The 19,462-nt window shown below is 39.6% G+C and overlaps 1 protein-coding gene across 2 annotated transcripts in view; it reads left to right on the top strand.

Annotated features, from left to right (window-relative positions):
* The window catches only part of LOC126199045 (glutathione S-transferase D7-like), a 62,441-nt gene extending 49,634 nt beyond the window's left edge, over positions 1-12,807 (top strand). For both annotated transcript variants that reach the window (XM_049935750.1, XM_049935751.1), the window contains exons 5-6: positions 7,576-7,743; positions 12,585-12,807. In XM_049935750.1, the coding sequence (XP_049791707.1) occupies positions 7,576-7,743; positions 12,585-12,740 (324 nt within the window). In that variant the 3' untranslated portion in view covers positions 12,741-12,807. The remainder of the gene's footprint in view (positions 1-7,575; positions 7,744-12,584) is intronic.
* Positions 12,808-19,462: the final 6,655 nt, after the last annotated feature.

The raw sequence follows: 19,462 nt of genomic DNA, 5'->3' as shown, positions 1-19,462 counted from the left end.
TTGGCAGCAAAGTCTCCTCCACCGAGTGAGGTGGCGCAGTGGTTAGACACTGGACTCTCATTCGGGAGGACGACGGTTCAATCCTGCGTCCGGCCATCCTGATTTAGGCTTTCCGTGATTTTCCTAAATCGCTCCAGGCAAATGCCGGGGTGGTTCCGGATGGTTCCTTTCAAAGGGCACGGCCGACTTCCTTCCCCATCCTTCCCTAATCTGATGAGACCGATGACCTCGCTGTCTGGCCTCCTTCCCCAAACAACCCAACCCCAGCAAAGTCTCCGTGCCAAAATATCGTGACAAAACCTAATGACACCCAGCAGCCCACCTGAAATGTCATGGGCCATTCTGATTCTTGTTTACTGTGGTCTCTTTTTCTAATATCTGAAAAGTTGGCAAATTTATGTGTATTAGTTAGTTTGTAGTTACACTTTTTACAGACGTATTAAGAAGACACTGACACAACTAACAAGGTGACGTTCTCTAATTTAACAGAATTAGTGACAGTTTATATTTGCTAATAATGGTTTGTATTGGAAGTCAGTGTTATTGAAATAAGCCACTGGAAATACCGTCTGAAGACGGTCGCATATTATTCGGATGGATTTTATGATGTATGAGGTGCAGGCCATAGGATTTCTCACTTGATTCCCATGCTGATAATACTGTCAGTCATCTGTTATAGTTAATTAAATAAACTTATATATATTCAGAAAATATTGGGGATTTTTGATTTTTGGAAAGTATTTTCTCTTTGTGTGATTGAATGCTATCCACATCAAAACTGAACCCATTAGGTATTACACACTTGTATCAAGACTTTTTCAAAACCCAAAACACTTATGGAACTCTATCTTTGAGATAGCTTTTAGCTCTCTCAGCGATATGTTTTTAATCACATCTATGTGGCAAATATGATGTGGCGTTTCTGCTACTTGAGGTCTGGAGTTAATTAACTGCCTATCCGTTCCAACACTCCCATTCCTGAGTACTCAAAGAATAATTGAGTTCCAACCCATGTGTAACGTCCATCAGTAGGGATCTAATATTCAAATCCCCAAATACATGAAATACATGCAATGGATGTTTGAGACTGTGCATTGAAACTGTGACTGCGTGCTGAATAAAGTTCTTCCCCACATAAAAATCTTAAGTTCAGAGTCCTAAGAGTTTCTGGCACTTCCACAGAATAATTACTCATGCTCAGTTTGCATAATATTTTTCACATTTAATAAAAGTTGCACTGGCAATTAATCATCAAATCAATTGTCACACTTCATTATTATTGCTCAAATATCTTGAAACGACCAATGATAACAACATAATACTAGGAAAAAATAGCTACAAGTTTTCCTTCAGCTGTTTATACATGTGTAATGTGCCTTGTATACCATAACCACCCTCAAATATTCAGTTTATTTTTACATTTAATTCAGTAAATAATCTGGCCTGGCGCTACACAAAATCATTTCATCATTTAGCTACAGGGGTTGGACAATAATGTGGAAACACTCGAGAAATGCATGCCTGAATATACATGTGGATTCTAGCCAAGACGGCAGGTTGCTTTGTTGTATTTGACCTGGAACGGCACTCGTGCAATGTCTTTCCACTGCAAGTGTCAGTCGTGGTCAGAGCAGAGTTCTGTATAGTTGTGAGCTCATGATGCTGGAAGTACGTGAACTCAAAGGTGACCAAATTTTTGGAGCTTGTATGGTGGGTATTCCAAGAGTCTGGTTTTTCAAGAGGCACCATTCCAGGATTTATACAACATGCAGAAAAAGGGCAGAACTTCATGTGCTAAGTCGTAACCAAATGAAAGTGTGTATTGAGTAATGATGATGGACGGTCATTGAAGAGAATTGTGACGAAGAATAAGAGGATAACAGATACAACAAAAGTCACTGCAGAACTGGGCATTCGTGAACCCCGTCAACATTAAAACATGAAGAGGTCTCTATAACCTGGGTATTGCAGGATGGCCTGGAATTCCAAAACCAAACATCAGTGATCCCGAAGCCATAAAATCTGGGCAGTTGAGCAGTGGAAGAAAGGCATTTGGTTGGATGAGTCTTGTTTCACACCGTTTCCAGCTTCGGGCTGAATTTACGTCTGGCGTAAGCCGTACCAAGCCTACCTTGCAGTCAGTTTACTGCCAAGAGTGAAACTTTACAAGGATTCGGTGGTGATTTGGGCAGCCATATCATGGTGTTCCATAGGCCTCATGGTTACCCTTCAAGATCGCATTACTGTCAAGGGTTATGTGACCATTTTGACTGATTAGTGGTACAATATTTGTTCCCCAATGGTGTTTCTGTGTTCCAGGATGACAGGTCACCTGTTCATACTCTTATCATTGTCCAGGACTGGTTTTCTGAGGACAAGGATCTATTGTTGCCCCTTCGTCACTAGTCACCAGATGTCAGTATTACTGAGCCTTGGGGTCTACTTTGGAGTGAAGGATGTGTGATCGCTATCCACCTCCATCATCGTTACCTGACTTGCCACTATTTTTGCAGGAAGAGTGATAAGATTCCCTTGAAAACCATACAGAACCTGTATTTAACTATTCAGAGACGAATGGAACTTGTTTTGAATGCCTAAAGTTTACCTGCATCTTACTGGCCACAGTAATTTGTTTTTTGTTTCTGTATTTCTGTCGACACCCTGTATATACGCAATGTTATGCATGACGAGTAAATAATTTTGATGCAATTCTTCAGTAGCTGCAATGATGTCCAGATGCTCCTTGGCTGGCAATCCATTTGTCACACTATTGTCACCATGCATGGGGCTAATGTTAGATACTTCTTTCCGTAGCATTTCAGACTACTGCGTGCGGCCTATTACTCTTACAACAACAGTTTTCGAGATGATTAATACAATGTTAATCCCCCACTCATAATAATTCTATCACTTAGACTCTTTTCTTCACACCTTCCTAGCCTTATTACTTTGTAAAGAAACTAAAACAGTCATATGAATGGCCAGTATAGTCGGAGGTTGCAAGGAGGCTGGGTCATTGTTACAGTCATCAACACTGTCACCGTTAATACTGCAAACAACCAAGTGTGAGCTGGTACATTATCATGCTGAAAAAGCCACAAATCCGGCCTTTTTTTTTCCAAATTCATCCATGCAAATGCCATTGAACATACTGATAGAGTTTGTGGCAAGGACACATGGTGCACTATGCCATTGAAATCGAAGAGCACAGTGCCCATAAACTTCACATTTGACGTCACTTCTGGGGCTTTTTTTGGTCATGAGGATGGGGACGATTGAGCCTTAGTGTCAATGTCTTATCCGTAAACCCATGTTTCATGAGTTCTGCATCTTTTTTGACTTCGTCTAATCATTCCTGATTGCCTCCCATTCACCGCTTTGTATTTTTGAAATTCAAAAATTTTGGAAAATTTCACTATCACACATTTCATACCAAAAACATCAGAAAAAATTCATAGCATGAGCCAAATACATGCCGACATCATTAGTGGTTTCTGTGATCATGGTGCAGCTACTGTTCATGATAATTTCTTTTGCTTCTTGCACAATTCCACGAACACAGGTTTCACTTAGAATTTTATTACTTTTCGCCACTGGGTCGAAATTTTGTCACAAATTCGGAACACTACTTTTTTTGCAGGTATACTAGCCCTGTACAAATGTTACAAGTTTTCTTAAATGAACCAGTAGGGATGTAAGCTTCAACTACATGCGCTTTTTCATTCATAGAACAGTTCACATAACCTGAATAGCTTAGAGAATGATGAAGAGACAGGCACACCACATTCAAAGCAGCAGCTGAAGCTATGGTGATTTGCTATGCCCATCACTTGATCGGAGGATAGGACGAATGGGAAACAATAAAATGACAGTGTGTTGACAATTTAATTGGACCATTTTTATGTTAGACATATTGTACTTTTCTCCAGTACTATCTCCTGGAAATATGGGACAGTTTTTGAAAATGCCCTCTTTAAAGTTATTGATGGTATTGCGATACAGCAGTTACACAGAAATGAAAATCATGGTACGTAAGAGCAAATAAGTAAAATGTTTTCAAAGCAATTATACAGGGATCATTCAAAATTATGTTACTACTCAAATACGACCAAAATGTATCTGTTAACCACTCACCAAACTTGTACAAGATTAAACTTCAGCATCTTTTCGAACATGTTTAGACCACTATGTAAATTAAAAATTATGGTTGAATTCTTTTATATACACATTTCATGACCTGGAACATGTGAGGGGCATCCATTCTGAACCACCCTGCATACACTGATTGTAAAAAAAATCTCAACACCAAGAAAGATTTGCACGACATAAATGAAAGTTGTTAGCCTTGTTTCTACATCTGAAAGATGATATCTATTCAAATTTAAAGCCAGTCACTTAAAAGGACACAGAACAGGTTTGCTTACGCTGTAACGGTCGTAAGCATTACTTACCTTTGAGAATGGACTTCGTAAGTTGATACTAGACAAGAATGCCATTAAGGCGACGAAGACACCGTTTTCATTACCTCACTGAGTTTGAATGAGGTGGTGTAATAGGGCTATGAGAGACTGGATGTTCCTCCAGTGATATTGCAGAAAGACTGTACATGATTGCTGACAGCGGTGGTCACTAGAATGTACACTTGCAAGAAGGCCGGATTCTGGACAGCCACGTGACACTGTCGAGAGGGAAGACCATCACGATTGGCGTATAGCTCTTTCTCATCGTACTGCATCTGCAGCAGTAATCTGAGCAGCATTTGGCCCCACAGTGACACAACAAACAGTTACAAAGCGGTTACTTCAAGGACAGCTCTGAGCCAGATGCCCTTTAGCGTACATTCCACTGACCCCAAACCACCACCATTTGTGACTCCAGTGGTGTACAGCGAAAGCTCATTGGCGGACAGGATCGAGGTCTGCTGTGTTTTCTGATGAAAGCTGGTTCTGTCTTGGTGCCAGTGATGGTTGTGTGTTGGTTAGATGAGGCCAGTTGAGGACCTGCACCCAATGTGTCTTCATGCTAGATACACCGGACCCACACATAGTTATGGTCTGGGATGGGGACGGGAGGGGGGGGGGGGGGGGAGAGAAGGGGGGGGGAGTATTTTCGTATGACAGAAGGACCCTACACACTGCAAAACTGTACATCTATCTGGTGATTCAACCTGTTGTGCTGCCATTCATCAGCAGCATCCTAGGGGGCGTTTTCCCAGAGGACAACTCACCCACATAAGGCTGTTGTAACCCAACAGGCTCTACCGAGTGTTGACATGTTGCTTTGCCATGCTCAGTCACCAGATCTGTCCCCAGTCGAGCATATGTGGATTTTTTTCTGTCAGTGCGGAAAGGTAAACAGGAAATAAATAAAAGTTTATTTATAAGAACCTGCAGGTTATCGGAAGACGACTGTGTGAAAACTATTAGACATACACAAACTAGACACCCATCGGTGGAAAGAGAGCTGCTCCAAGTTTTAACTCACATTACAGGTGCACCTTATAAGCCTTTGTGATGAGGTAAATGTCGGTAGTTGAATGCAGTTTATTGAAGTCGCTAACACAAGTTGCCTAGGAAGGCACAGCAGCAGCTAGTTTTCGTAAAATCTTCATTGGGTTGCATAACTGCAGGAACAAACTTGTTTCATACAACAATACAGAGAAGATAATTTTTCTGTTAGTGCTGGCATACCCATCTCCAGAGACAATATACCATGGCGATAACTTGGAGGAAAGCCCTATCCACTGTCAATTTTTTGGGGTTATCGAGGAAACTCCAGAGTCACTGCTGAATGACATTTTATAAATAGTTTTATCTGATACACTGAAGTGACAAAAGACATGGCATACCTCATAATAAAGGGGCGGACCTCCTTTTGCCCGGTGTAGTGCAGCAACTCAATGTGGTATAGACTCAGCAAGTCGCTGGAAGTCTTCTGCAGAAATATTGAGCTATGCATCTCTGTAGCAGTCCATAGCTGCCAAAGTGTTGCCGGTGCAGGATTTTGTGCATGAACTGATCTTTCGATTATGTCCCTTAAATGTTACATTTGATTCATGTCGAGGGATCTGGGTGACCAAATCATTTGCTGGAATTGTTCAGAATGTTCTTCAAACCAGTCACGAATAATTATGGCCTTGTGACATGGCACTTTGTCATCCATAAAAATTCCATAATTGAATGGCTACAAATGGTCTCCAAGTAACATAATCTTTTCCAGTCAGTGATTGGTTCAGTTGGACCAGAGGTGGTGGTGGTGGTGGTGGTGGTTAGTGTTTAACATCCCGTCTGGACCAGAGGACCGAATCAATTCCATGTAAACACAGCCCTCACCATTATGGAGTCACCACCAGCATGCGCAGTGCCTTGTTGACTTGGATCCATGGCTTCGTGGAGTCTGTGCCACATTCTAATCCTCCCATCAGCTCTTAACAACTGAAGTCGTGTGACCAGTCCATGGTTTTCCACTCTTCTAAGGCCAACCGATACTGTCACAAGCCACCCGAGAGGCGCTGCAGGCCCTGTCTTGCTGTTGGCAAAGGCACTGGCATCTGTTGTCTGCTCCCATAGGTTAACGCCAAATTTCGCCGCACATTTGTCGTACATCCCACACTGGCTTCTGCTGTTATTTCATGCAGTGTTGATTGTCTGTTAGCACTGACAACTCTATGCAAACACCACTGCTCTTGGTTGTTAAGTGAAGGCTGTCTGCCACTGCGTTGTCTGTGGTGAGAGGTAATGCAAGAAATATGGTATTCTTGGCGCACTCTTGACACTGTGGATCTAGAAATATTAAAGTCTCTAAATATTACCAAAATGGAATGTCCTAAGTATTACCGAAATGGAATGTCCCACGCATGTAGCTCCAAGCTTTCAAAGTATGTTAATTCCCATCATGTGACCATTATCCCGTTGGAAACCTTTCCATGTGAATTACCTTAATACAAAATGACAGCTCCATCAATGTACTGCCCTTTGATTCCTAGTGTACGCAATGCACCTATTCAAATGAAGCAAATCAGTGGCCACGAATGACAAATGTCTTTCCTCAGGAAAATCGCGTGGGGAGAGATTGGGACTATATACAATATGTGTAAGAGCCTCCCAACGAAACTTCTGCAGTGTAGGCGAAACAGCCTTGGCAACATGTGGGCTCACATGGGAATCCCTTATACATCCTTCCATAGTCTAGAATTCTCCCCATGCGATTTTGATATTTTTGGAGCCCTGGAGAAAGTCATTTGTGACCGTCAATTTGCTTCCTGTGAAGAAATGTACATCTGGGTGCAGTCAGAATGGATCTATAGGCAATCCCACACTTTCCATGAAGGTACTGACCACCGTGTGGGATAAATGTTTTAACACTTATGGCGATTACTTTAGAAGTAATAAACAATTGACTTACTTTTTTCCATCTACCTCATTTTCATTTTACTGCCCTTTATATTTTGGTTTGTTTGAATTTGTTATCGAAAGAACTATGATTTTGTTCATAATTTTGCCGGGTTCTTTGTCAGTGTTAGTGAAAAATGGGTGAAAAGGCAATGAGTCGATGGCTACGCTTTCTCTTTTACAGTTTCCTGTGATCTTTCTGGGCAACAAGAGTGTGGAAGCATCAGTCAAAGCAGCAGCATATGAGGCTATTGGGTTCCTGGAGAAGTTCCTGGAAGCGACACGCTGGGTGGCCGGCGACCACCTCACCATAGCAGACGTGGTGTGCGCTGTCACAGCCACCAGCATGCAGGTCGGCGCCTCTCATCACCTTGCACTATTCTATTTATAAGTGTATTGTGTGTGTGTTAAACCTTTCCTCTAGAATCTATAGACTGGTTACAAATACAGTTTCACTGTAGTATTTCGTAAACATCTCATCCACATACAGATTACTGGACATCAAAATTACATCACGAAGAGCGATAGCAAATAACAAAATTTTACTTGTGTGTAGAGGGTGGAAATTGTTTGAACTGACAAACTCTGGGGAGTTCCATGGGAAACTAAAACAAATATTTTTCTCTAATGTGATAATTTCAAATTCAAATGGCTCCAAGCACTATGGGACTTAACATCTGAGGTCATCAGTCCACTAGACTTAGAACTACTTAAATGTAACTAAGCTAAGGACATCACACACATCCATGCCCGAGACAGGATTCAAACCTGCAACCGTAGCAGCAGCAAGGTTCCAGACTGAAGTGCCTAGAAGCACTCGGCCACAGTGGCCGGTTGTGATAATTTCCTGTGAGCATTATTTAATCCGGCAGAAGATGTACTCACTGTTTAGTTGTAATGACTGATTTGTTCTTCTAACAGTTCCTCTTGGTCCGGAAGAGGGCGTACTTTACTCTTCATTTGTAGTAGCTGTTTCACATTTGCATTTAGTTGGACGTTTTGACCCAGCACAGTACTTGTTTACTAATGGAGCGATACACCGGTAGAGAACACACTAATGTAGTTGGTGATTACTGCGTAGTGAAGGTGTCTTCTAGAGCGAGCAATATACTTGACCTCTAGGGTGCTAGTTGTGTTGGGCCATTGAGATTTTACAGGGCATAGAGTACAGCCCTCCTCAACTCATTGGTTCCATATTCAGACGACAATCATGTGATCACGACCAGTGTAAGCCAGTGTAAATGATGTACCTTAATATCGATAGGCCATGCTCTAGCTCTTGTTAAATTCTGTCACTTGCTGATAGGCTGTTTTCCTTCTTGTATGAGGCAGAAGAGATGGGTACCATTCCATCAGAATTTCTAAAATAATTGAGGGAAGTGGCAACAAAAAGACTATTCACATTGATGTGTAGAATGTATGAGACTGGCGATATACCATCAGACTTGTGGAGAAACATCATTCACACAATTCCATAGAGTGCAAGAGCCGACAAGTGAGAGAATTATCATACAATCAGCTTAACAGCTCATGCGTCCAAGATGGTGACAATAATAATATACAGAAAAATGGAAAAGAAAATTGTGGTTGAGTTAGATGACGACCTGTTTGGCTTCGGTAAGGGTAACAGCACCAAAGAGGCAATTCTGACGTTGTGATTGATAATGGAAGCATGAGAAAAGAAAAATCAAGACACATTCATTGGATTTGTAGACTGGGGCAAAAGTATTCAACAATGTAGAACGGGACAAGATGTTCAAAATTCTGAGAAAAATAGGGGTAAGTTATAGGAAAAGATGGATAATATATAACATCTACAAGAACCAAGAGGGAACAATAAGACTGGAAGACCAAGAGCAAAACCCTCAGATTAAAAAGGGTGTAAGACAGGGGTGTAGTCTTTTATCCCTACTGTTCAATCAATACATCGAAGAAGCAATGATGAAAATAAAAAAAAGGTTTAAGAGTGACGTTGGTGTCGTCAGTGTATGTTAAGAATAACAACTTGTTCTGCTGAATAGAATGAACACTCTAAAGGGCACAGAATATAGGTCAAGAATAAATCAAAGAAAGATTAAAGTAATGAGAATTAACAGAAATGAGAACAACAAGAAACTTGACATCAGAACTGGTGGACACAAAATAGATGAAGTTAAGAAATTCTGCTACCAACACAGCAACATAATCCACGATGGAGCGAGGAGGACATAAAAAGTAGACTAACACTGACCAAGAGAAGTGTACTAGTATCAAACGTAGACCTTAATTTGAGGAAGAAATTTCTGAGAAGGAATGGTTGGAGCACAGCACTGTATGGTAGTGAAACATGAACTGTGGGAAAACTGGAAAGGAAGAGAAGCGAAGCATTTGAGATGTGGTGCTACAGAAGAATGTTGAAGATCAGGTGCACTGTTAATGTAAGGAATGAGGTGGTTCTCTGGAGAAGCGGCAAGGAAAGGAATGTATAGAAAATGCTGAAAAAAAGAAGGGACAGGATGGTAGGACATCTGTTAAGACGTTACGAAGAAACTTCCATGGTACTAAAGAGAGCTGTAGAGGCTACATCTGTACAGAAAGACATAGATTGGAATACATCCAGCGCATAATAGAAGACATAGCTTGCAAGCACTACTTTGATATGAAGTGGTTAACATAGGAGAGGAATTCGTGGCTTTTTGATGGATTGCATCCAAACAGTCAGAAGACTGGTGACAGAAAGAAAAGAAGCACTACATGATCCCCTCACTTACAACCAAGATTCTGTTGTGATTAATGAATGAGAACTCCATTTTCTTATATACAGAATGTAGACTGTGTTAATCTGTTTACTTTGTACAGGGATTGTGAAATGCTTATTTGCATAGGCATACATGTACCGGTAGTACACTTCATGCCAGTTTGACATTTGTTGAATGCCACATTATTGAAGAATGTCTACATGTACTACACATTATGATGAAGTTACTACATAAAAATTAAACATTATTAAGCTGAAAATTTTTTCTGTACATTAGTCTCACCTTGTTTTATGGGTATTTACCTACCTAAATGTTTCATCCACTGTGTTTTCCTTATATGTTAAAGACTCTAGCATTTCATTAATTTTTTTGGATAGAAATGTGTAATAAGAGTGCATTAGCTATTACATCAGACTTACAAATGCCAAAATAGTGGACTCACTGCTCAGGAATACTTGCTTTCACAATAAAAAACCATTTGTCAAACGCAATTCCTCTTTATTCAGAGTAATTATGCCTAGCACCCACAGTATATCACAGCATAATCCACACCACATTTAGAAGTCAACAGATAGCTTAACTTCTGTTAACACACACACACACACACACACACACACACACACACACACACACACACACACGATTCTCAATAAATTCATAGCTACATACTGCTGTATGAAAATCATTGCTACCTCTAATTTCTTAATTGTGAGCTTGAGCTGGGAGACTAATAATTTCAATTTTTTTTTAAAATTCTTGAGAAATAATAGCATTAAATAAAATCACCTATTGTGAGCAATAGCTGTTATTGTACTACACCCTATTTACTTGATTTTTGTTCAGTAGTTAATGTTTTCCCATTACAAAAGATCATCTAATGCAGTCATAGACACTTTGTGTAAGAAGTATGGGACGCTACAGTACCATATTTATAGCAATATATTTCTATGCTTTTGCTGTTATATCTCGAAAATTAGTTCACATTGTGTTTTTCTAGGTTATCACTATCCAACTGTCATTAAATTATGTTTCCTTTTCTTCTGTTGTCACAAAGACCTTTTCATGTACATAATCTTGCGAACTACAAAGGCTCTGCTGTTGACAAGTGGTGTAGTAAATCATTTATGAATATCAAAAGTAACAAAAGGTGTTATATAAAGCCTCAAGAAACTCTGTAACTAACTTTCCTATACCTGAAAAGTAATTTTTATTTCTAAGATGTGTGTCTACCATCCATTGCCTTCCAAAAAGATATAGCTGAAACCACAGCATATTCCATATACAATATTTCCAGCAGTTCAATCAAAATAGTTCTTGCTCACTTCTTTGCAGGAGTAAAAACACCACTTACGTTCAGGTTGATTGTTGTTGTGGTTGTGGTGGTGGTGGTCCATCTAAAGATTGGTTTGATGGAGCATTCCATGCTACTCTATCCTGTGCAAGCCCCACTGATCTCAGAATAATTATTGCAATCTCACCCATTTGAACCTGGTTACTCTCCCTCTGTATTTTTTATTCCCCTGCATACTTCCCTCCAGTACTAAACTGATAATTCCTTGATGTTTCAGAATCTCTCCTATCAACTGATCCCCTCTTGTAGTGTAGACTGACAATTTGCCAGAAATGTTATACAGCGAAATTTTTTGTAACATATTGGATTCATCATGATCCTTTCCCATATCTTAAGGACTAAAACACCTAATTAACTCAGGCAAGCACAATAAAGGATGACAGGAAATTTGTTGATGAAGATGTCAGAAAGTTGCAGAAAAATGTGAAGTATAATCAGACAATCAAGTGCGTGCCTAGAATAGAAGCAAAGAATGATGATGAACAGTTCATGTTGATTTTGTGGTGGATGATGAACTAGTTTTCAGATTTCATGGCAAATGACTTACGGTATAGTTGCAGCTAGTCTCTACGCATTGTGTTACGGCTTTCTTCAAACGAATACTGAAATGTTACATCAATTTTGTTGGGTGGGGCAAAGTGAGAGTTTGGTTTGAGAAGATTTTTCAGGTTTTCATTCTTGGTGTCCAAAACATAATTGAAATAGTTCTCCAACAGGACAATAAAAAATACAAAAATGCGAAGCATTGTTATAGTGTAGCATTGGAACTAAGGACAATGATTTTGGTCAAATGCCAATAAGTGACCTTTGGAGTGATGTATTAGCAAAGTTTCCTTCATAATGGGAAAGGCAGATAGTGAGTGCAGTTTATTAGGACTCCACAGATTTTGCACTTTTGTGGAAGAATAAACCTACAAAAGACTTACTTGTATTGCCGATCACTGATTATAGGTAACAACTTCTGGATTATCTATGAATGCAGAAACTTAAAAAATCTGAGAATCCCATAATTCATCTTTGGTGTGCTTTTTAATGACTGTAACTTTTATCTAACAGTGCCCATTAACATCATTTGGAAATCTATCAGTAATTATTTGTTTCCAGGCGATTGGGTTGGATTTCAGTGGCTACCCGAAGACACAAGACTGGATAGAGCGTTGTAAGAAGATCCCAGGATTCCAGGAGGCCAATGAAGAAGGTGTAAAGGCTTTTGGAGAGAAAGTCAGAAGCTCTCTACCGCCAAACCATCTGGCTCCGTAGGAGAAGACTGAAAAGACTGTATAATAGATCAAGAATAATAAATCATTCTTTATTCAGTAGCGATACAGATCATTGTTTTCTGTCTCTCTTTATGAACTGTCTTAATTTGCTTTGGTCATTGACCAAGAGTTGTTAGTAACTTTGTTACTTTACATAAAAGTGGTGTATTAATTGCCATATACATACACAGAAACAACATTGTTTCTAACATTTCCTTCATGTGTTAGTTAGGACATACAGTTTGAGAATCAGCCTGGGGCTAGGTTAAAATTGGGCTTTCTTCTCTTAAAACAGCATACTGAGCATCATCATTTTGATGTCTCTGCTTTTAAGTTATTGACATACTAAAAACACAGTACACCTGGAAAGATGGAGTCTGATTACGGCATATGCCACGTGGGGAATAGTATAAGTATTGATAATGGTTTTGATGTCATCTGCCAATGGATAACGTAGTAGCATAGCTACCAGGGCACCACCTTTGTGTACACTTTAATATGGAATGCTTACAGCCAGAAGGCTCAATGTGGTACAGTCATGTGAAGCAAGTGGGCAACCATGCCACGGAGATATTGTTACAGCCAACTGAGCGAGTTTGAATGTAGCCAAATTGTGACCTTTCGAGTGGTGGGATAGTCCTTTTGCAGAGATTACACAAAAGTTGGATGTGCTGCATCAGTTGTGCATTGATGCTGGTATCACTGGTGTAGCATGCAGTTGGATTGTGGTATTTTACAAATCATTGGCAGGACAACAAGAAAACCAATTACTTATTATTAGTGTAACATTAGGTTTCATTTAATTGCTGCTGCTCCTGGCTAAAGATGGTTATTCTGTTAAGGAAATTTCCACCTGTGATAGAGTAACAATGTTGTCTGTCAAGCAGTGTAAGTTGCACTAAGTTCATGCACAAGAGTGATCTCATACAATTTACTGAACTGTTATTCAAGGCCTGTTTTCCTTAAGCAAAATGAACTTTTTTTACACAAAATATTACAGGCGCACAACACTAATGCATTCTTTCTGGTCAAAAATATTTCATAAAAGTTCTTACAAAATAATCAGGTCCATACTTTAGCAGAGCACAATTTTATCAAGTAAGGTGCTGTTTGCACAATATTTAAAGATTATTCACAACCTAAGTCAAATTTATTACTTCTGAGTGGGTTCTGGGCCACCAATACACAATTATCGTAAAAATTGACCATCAAGATTTGTGTCTGTTTAAAAGTTCGTTTTAAAACTGCCGCTGCAATATTTCATTAAGATGGCATCTAACATAAGACAATCACTTCAGGTGGTTCAGGTATTGTTTTACTATCAACAAATAATATATATTAAATCTTTCTGTACCTTTAGTTTATGCATTAACATTTAAAAATATTTCTCAATGTTAATCACTTATTATACAACATTTCCCCCCCATAAACCATGGATCTTGCCCTTGTTGGGGAGGCTTGCATGCCTCAAGGACACAGATAGCCATACCGTAGGTGCAACCACAATGGAGGGGTATCTGTTGAGAGGCCAGACAAACGTGTGGTTCCTGAAGAGGGGCAGCAGCCTTTTCAGTAGTTGCAGGGGCAACAGTCTGAATGATTGACTGATCTGGCCTTGTAACAATAACCAAAACGGCCTTGCTGTGCTGGTACTGCGAATGGCTGAAAGCAAGGGGAAACTACAGCCGTAATTTTTCCCAAGGGCATGCAGCTTTACTGTATGGTTAAATGATGGCGTCCTCTTGGGTAAAATATTCTGGAGGTAAAATAGTCCCCCATTCGGATCTCCGGGTGGGGACTACCCAAGGGGACGTCGTTATCAGGAGAAAGAAAACTGGCGTTCTATGGATCGGAGCATGCAATGTCAGATCCATTAATCGGGCAGGTAGGTTAGAAAATTTAAAAAGGGAAATGGATAGTGTAATGGTCGCCTGGTCGAAGATATTGCTAATTGCTGTAATCGCACTATTTCACTCCTTGATGTTAGGTTGGCGCCATTAAAATGCATTGTATTGTAGTAATCGCTGCTGCTTGCTGGATCGCTGCTGTGTCTCGATGCTGATGCTGGCTCTAAATCTGGTTGTCTAGGGTTAAAAACCTGAGGTCCCGTGTTTTTCATGTGCTTTTGATGATAAAGAACGAGCGAAACCAACACATATGTAAACATCAAATATTTATTACTTTGGTGGCCATATTAATTCCACTGTCCACCAAAGACCATAACACAACACAAAGTAGTACTTCCTTTACATGTTCTTTGCATTGTTTTTCCATCCCAAACAATAACACAGAAACACACTTCACCAAAGTGACATTCCGACTGCCTCCGACTGCCTTCTTGCTGCTTGTATTTATAACATTGTCAAAGAACTACTAAAAATAGATATAGTTTATAAGTCACATGTACATCTGTTATCATAATTTGTGCAGAAAAGTTATTAATTTGCATCGAGTGACATAATTTAACATGTTATTAAAATGACAGACAGATTTGTTGACTTGACAGAATAATTCTTTGTTACAAAAAGCCCATTTTTTAGAAGTTTGTCAATTGACTTCTCTAATTTGCATAAATAAGTAAGTAACATGAATTATTAAGAATTACATTGGTTTTCGTCTAAAATAGGATTGATTACGTGAATACTGAGTGAAAACGCTCCTAGTGAACAAATAGGTTTCACTGGGTGATTTTTATTTAAGGAGCTCCAAAATACCTAATTTGGCCACTATTTTTCGTACTTCATATTAATTATTTAAGATAAACTTGGTGTTTTTACATGACATTTGCTGTATCAGTGATCAAGTGATATTAACTTTTGTGTGGGTCAGTTATTCAGTATAATTTAATGGGTTGACTGTTTATGGAGACATGTTGTGCAATCATTGTTAACATACACAATAACTTTTCTATATTCATAAATACTCATTAAACTGGTTGAATTTGGAGGGTATCGCATACTTCGGTAAAGTAAAGCCTTTAATATGTTCCGTTACAATAGGTTAAAGTTAGATATAGTGGGAATTAGTGAAGTTCGTTGGCAGGAGGAACAAGTCTTTTGGTCAGGTGAATAAAGGGTTATAAATACAAAATCAAATAGGGGTAATGCAGGAGTAGGTTTAATAATGAATAAAAAAAATAGGAGTGCGGGTAAGCTACTACAAACAGCATAATGAACACATTATTGTGGCCAAGATAGACACAGAGCCCATGCCTACTACAGTAGTGCAAGTTTGTATGCCAACTAGCTCTGCGGATGATGATGAAACTGATGAAATGTATGACGAGATAAAAGAAATTATTCAGGTAGTGAAGGGAGACGAAAATTTAATAGTCATGGGTGACTGGAATTCGAGAGTAGGAAAAGAGAGAGAAGTAAACATAGTAGGTGAATATGGATTGGGGGGAAGGAATGAAAGAGGAAGCCGCCTTGTAGAATTTTGCACAGACCATAACTTAATCATAGCTAACACTTGGTTCAAGAATCATAAAAGAAGGTTGTATACCTGGAAGAATCCTGGAGATACTAAAAGTTATCAGATAGATTATATAATGGTAAGACAGAGGTTTAGGAACCAGGTTTTAAATTGTAAGACATTTCCAGGGGGCAGATGCAGACTCTGATCACAATCTATTGGTTATGAACTGTAGATTAAAACTAAAGAAACTGCTAAAAGGTGGGAATTTAAGGAGATGGGACCTGGATAAACTGACAAAACCAGTGGTTGTACAGAGTTTCAGTGTAAGTATAATCGAAAAATTGACAGAAATGGGGGAAAGAAATACAGTACAAGAAGAATGGGTAGCTCTGAGGGATGAAGTAGTGAAGGCAGCAGACGATCAAGTAGGTAAAAAGATGAGGGCTAGTAGAAATCCTTGGGTAACAGAAGAAATATTGAATTTAATTGATGAAAGGAGAAAATATAAAAACGCAGTAAATGAAGCAGGCAAAAAGGAATACAAATGTCTCAAAAATGAGATCGACAGGAAGTGCAAAATGGCTAAGCAGGCATGGCTAGAGGACAAATGTAAGGATGTAGAGGCTTATCTCACTAGGGGTAAGATAGATACTGCGTGAAGAGTGTGACAGAACACTGAAAGACCTGAGTCAAAACAAAGTCCCGGGAGTAAACAACATTCCATTAGAACTACTGACGGCCTTGGGAGAGCCAGTCCTGACAAAACTCTTCCATCTGGTGAGCAAGGTATATGAGACAGGCGAAATACCCTCAGACTTCAAGAAGAATATAATAATTCCAATCCCAAAGAAAGCAGGTGCTGACAGATGTGAAAATTACCGAACTATCAGTTTAATAAGTCACAGCTGCAAAATACCAACGCAAATTCTTTACCGACGAATGGAAAAACTGGTAGAAGCCAACCTCAGGGAAGATCAGTTTGGATTCCGTAGAAATGTTTGAACACGTGAGGCAATACTGACCCTACGACTTATCTTAGAAGAAAGATTAACAAAAGGCAAACCTATGTTTCTAGCATTTGTAGACCTAGAGAAAGCTTTTGACAATGTTGACTGGAATACTCTTTCAAATTCTGAAGGTGGCAGGGTAAAATACAGGGAGTGAAAGGCTATTTACAATTTGTACAGAAACCAGATGGCAGTTATAAAGAGTTGAGGGGCATGAAAGGGAAGCAGTGGTTGGGAAGAGAGTGAGACAGGGTTGTAGCCTCTCCCCGAGGTTGTTCAATCTGTATATTGAGCAAGCAGTAAAGGAAAAAAAAGAAAAATTTGGAGTAGGTATTAAAATCCATGGAGAAGAAATAAAAACTTTGAGGTTCGCCGATGACATTGTAATTCTTTCAGAAACAGCAAAGGACTTGGAAGAGCAGTTGAATGGAATGGACAGTGTCTTGAAAAGAGGGTATAAGATGAACATCAACAAAAGCAAAACAAGGATAATGGAATGTAATCGAATTAAGTCGGGTGATGCTGAGGGAATTAGATTAGGAAATGAGACACTTAAAGTAGTAAAAGAGTTTTGCTATTTGGGGAGCAAAATAACTGATGATGGTCGAAGTAGAGAGGATATAAAATGTAGACTGGCAATGGCAAGGAAAGCGTTTCTGAAGAGAAATTTGTTAACATCGAGTATTGATTTAAGTGTTAGGAAGTCGTTTCTGGAAGTATTTGTATGGAGTGTAGCCATGTATGGAAGTGAAACGTGGGCGATAAATAGTTTGGACAAGAAGAGAATAGAAGCTTTCAAAATGTGCTACAGAAGAATGCTGAAGATTAGATGGGTAGATCACATAACTAATGAGGTACTGAATAGAATTGGGGAGAAGAGGAGTGTGTGGCACAACGTGACTAGAAGAAGGGATCGGTTGGTAGGACATGTTCTGAGGCATCAAGGGATCACCAATTTAGTATTGGAGGGAAGCGTAGAGGGTAAAAATCATAGAGGGAGACCAAGAGGTGAATACACTAAGCAGATTAAGAAGCATGTAGGCTGCAGTAAGTACTGGGAGATGAAGGTAGCACAGCATAGAGTAGCATGGAGATCTGCATCAAACCAGTCTCAGGACTGAAGACAACAACAACAACAACATTCAGCATTTACCAATAATCCGCACTGTAGATCAATAGCATAATGGCTGCGCTCATTTGTAGCTGATCAGAAAACTTAACATTTATATGAAGGGCTTACTTCAATAGTGGTACAAGTCTATTTTTCAAATATTAAATTAGCAACAAAATACAGTTTTTACCAAGCTCAGTACTACAAAACATCAATCATGTCCAATTATTACAATAGTTCAAACAAGGAGGATTATTCTAGAAGACTCATAGATAACAAAAGATGGAGATTTTCATTATCTTTTTCCCTTACATATTGTCTGAGATACAGGTTTTCACAGCATATTAAATTATGTCGCTGACAATAATTGTTTACAATTTTAGTAACACTGAAGTCCTTTTTTATTAAATCATGAGAATTTCACTCAGATTCAACAGACAATGTTGTCATATTTTCTGAATAAATACATGTGTGGATATTACACTGGTCATGTGAACATTCAAAACCCAAAGGCAAGGTTCTGGAAACCCAAGCAGCACAGACATCGACTGGGATCATTGTACTGGAATTGCAGCAGTGGCAGATTGTACATCTACAGATAAGAGACGTCGTGAGCCCATATGTCTCAACATGAACTGTTGCAAACTAGTTATTAGCAGTGGGACTATGGGCACGTGCACCCACTCACACCACAGCATCGAGGTGCATGGCTTGACTGGTGCCTTCAGAGGGTAACATGGAAGATGAAATGGTACACCATGGTCTTCAGAGATGCACGCAGATTTTGTTTGCTCAAAAGTGATGGTCATTTGCAGGCGCATACGCGTAGACCTTGTGAGCACTGTATCATACAGTGCATACTAGCCTCACCCATGGGGTGCGATAAGCTACAACTCTCGCTCACCTTTCTTATTTCTGGAGGGGACCTAACCAGCACTTGGTACATTGTTAGAACTGTTCTTTTGCCCTTCTTGCAACAGGATGGTGATGTGTTGTTCCATTAGGATAACACTTGCCCACACACTGCCTGTGAAACTCAACATGGGCTGAAAGATGTGCACCAATTTCCCTGGGCAGCACTATCTCTGGATTTGTCTCCAGTTGAGCACGTGTGGGATATGATGGGGTGAGAAGTGACTCCTGTAACTTGGCAGGCAACACCTCTTACAGAAGTACAGAAGTGCATGG

This window comes from Schistocerca nitens, chromosome 8 (assembly GCF_023898315.1).
Source record: "Schistocerca nitens isolate TAMUIC-IGC-003100 chromosome 8, iqSchNite1.1, whole genome shotgun sequence".
Taxonomy (NCBI): domain Eukaryota; kingdom Metazoa; phylum Arthropoda; class Insecta; order Orthoptera; family Acrididae; genus Schistocerca; species Schistocerca nitens.
Note: the sequence above shows the minus strand (reverse complement) of the source record. Positions and strands in the feature narration are given on the sequence as shown.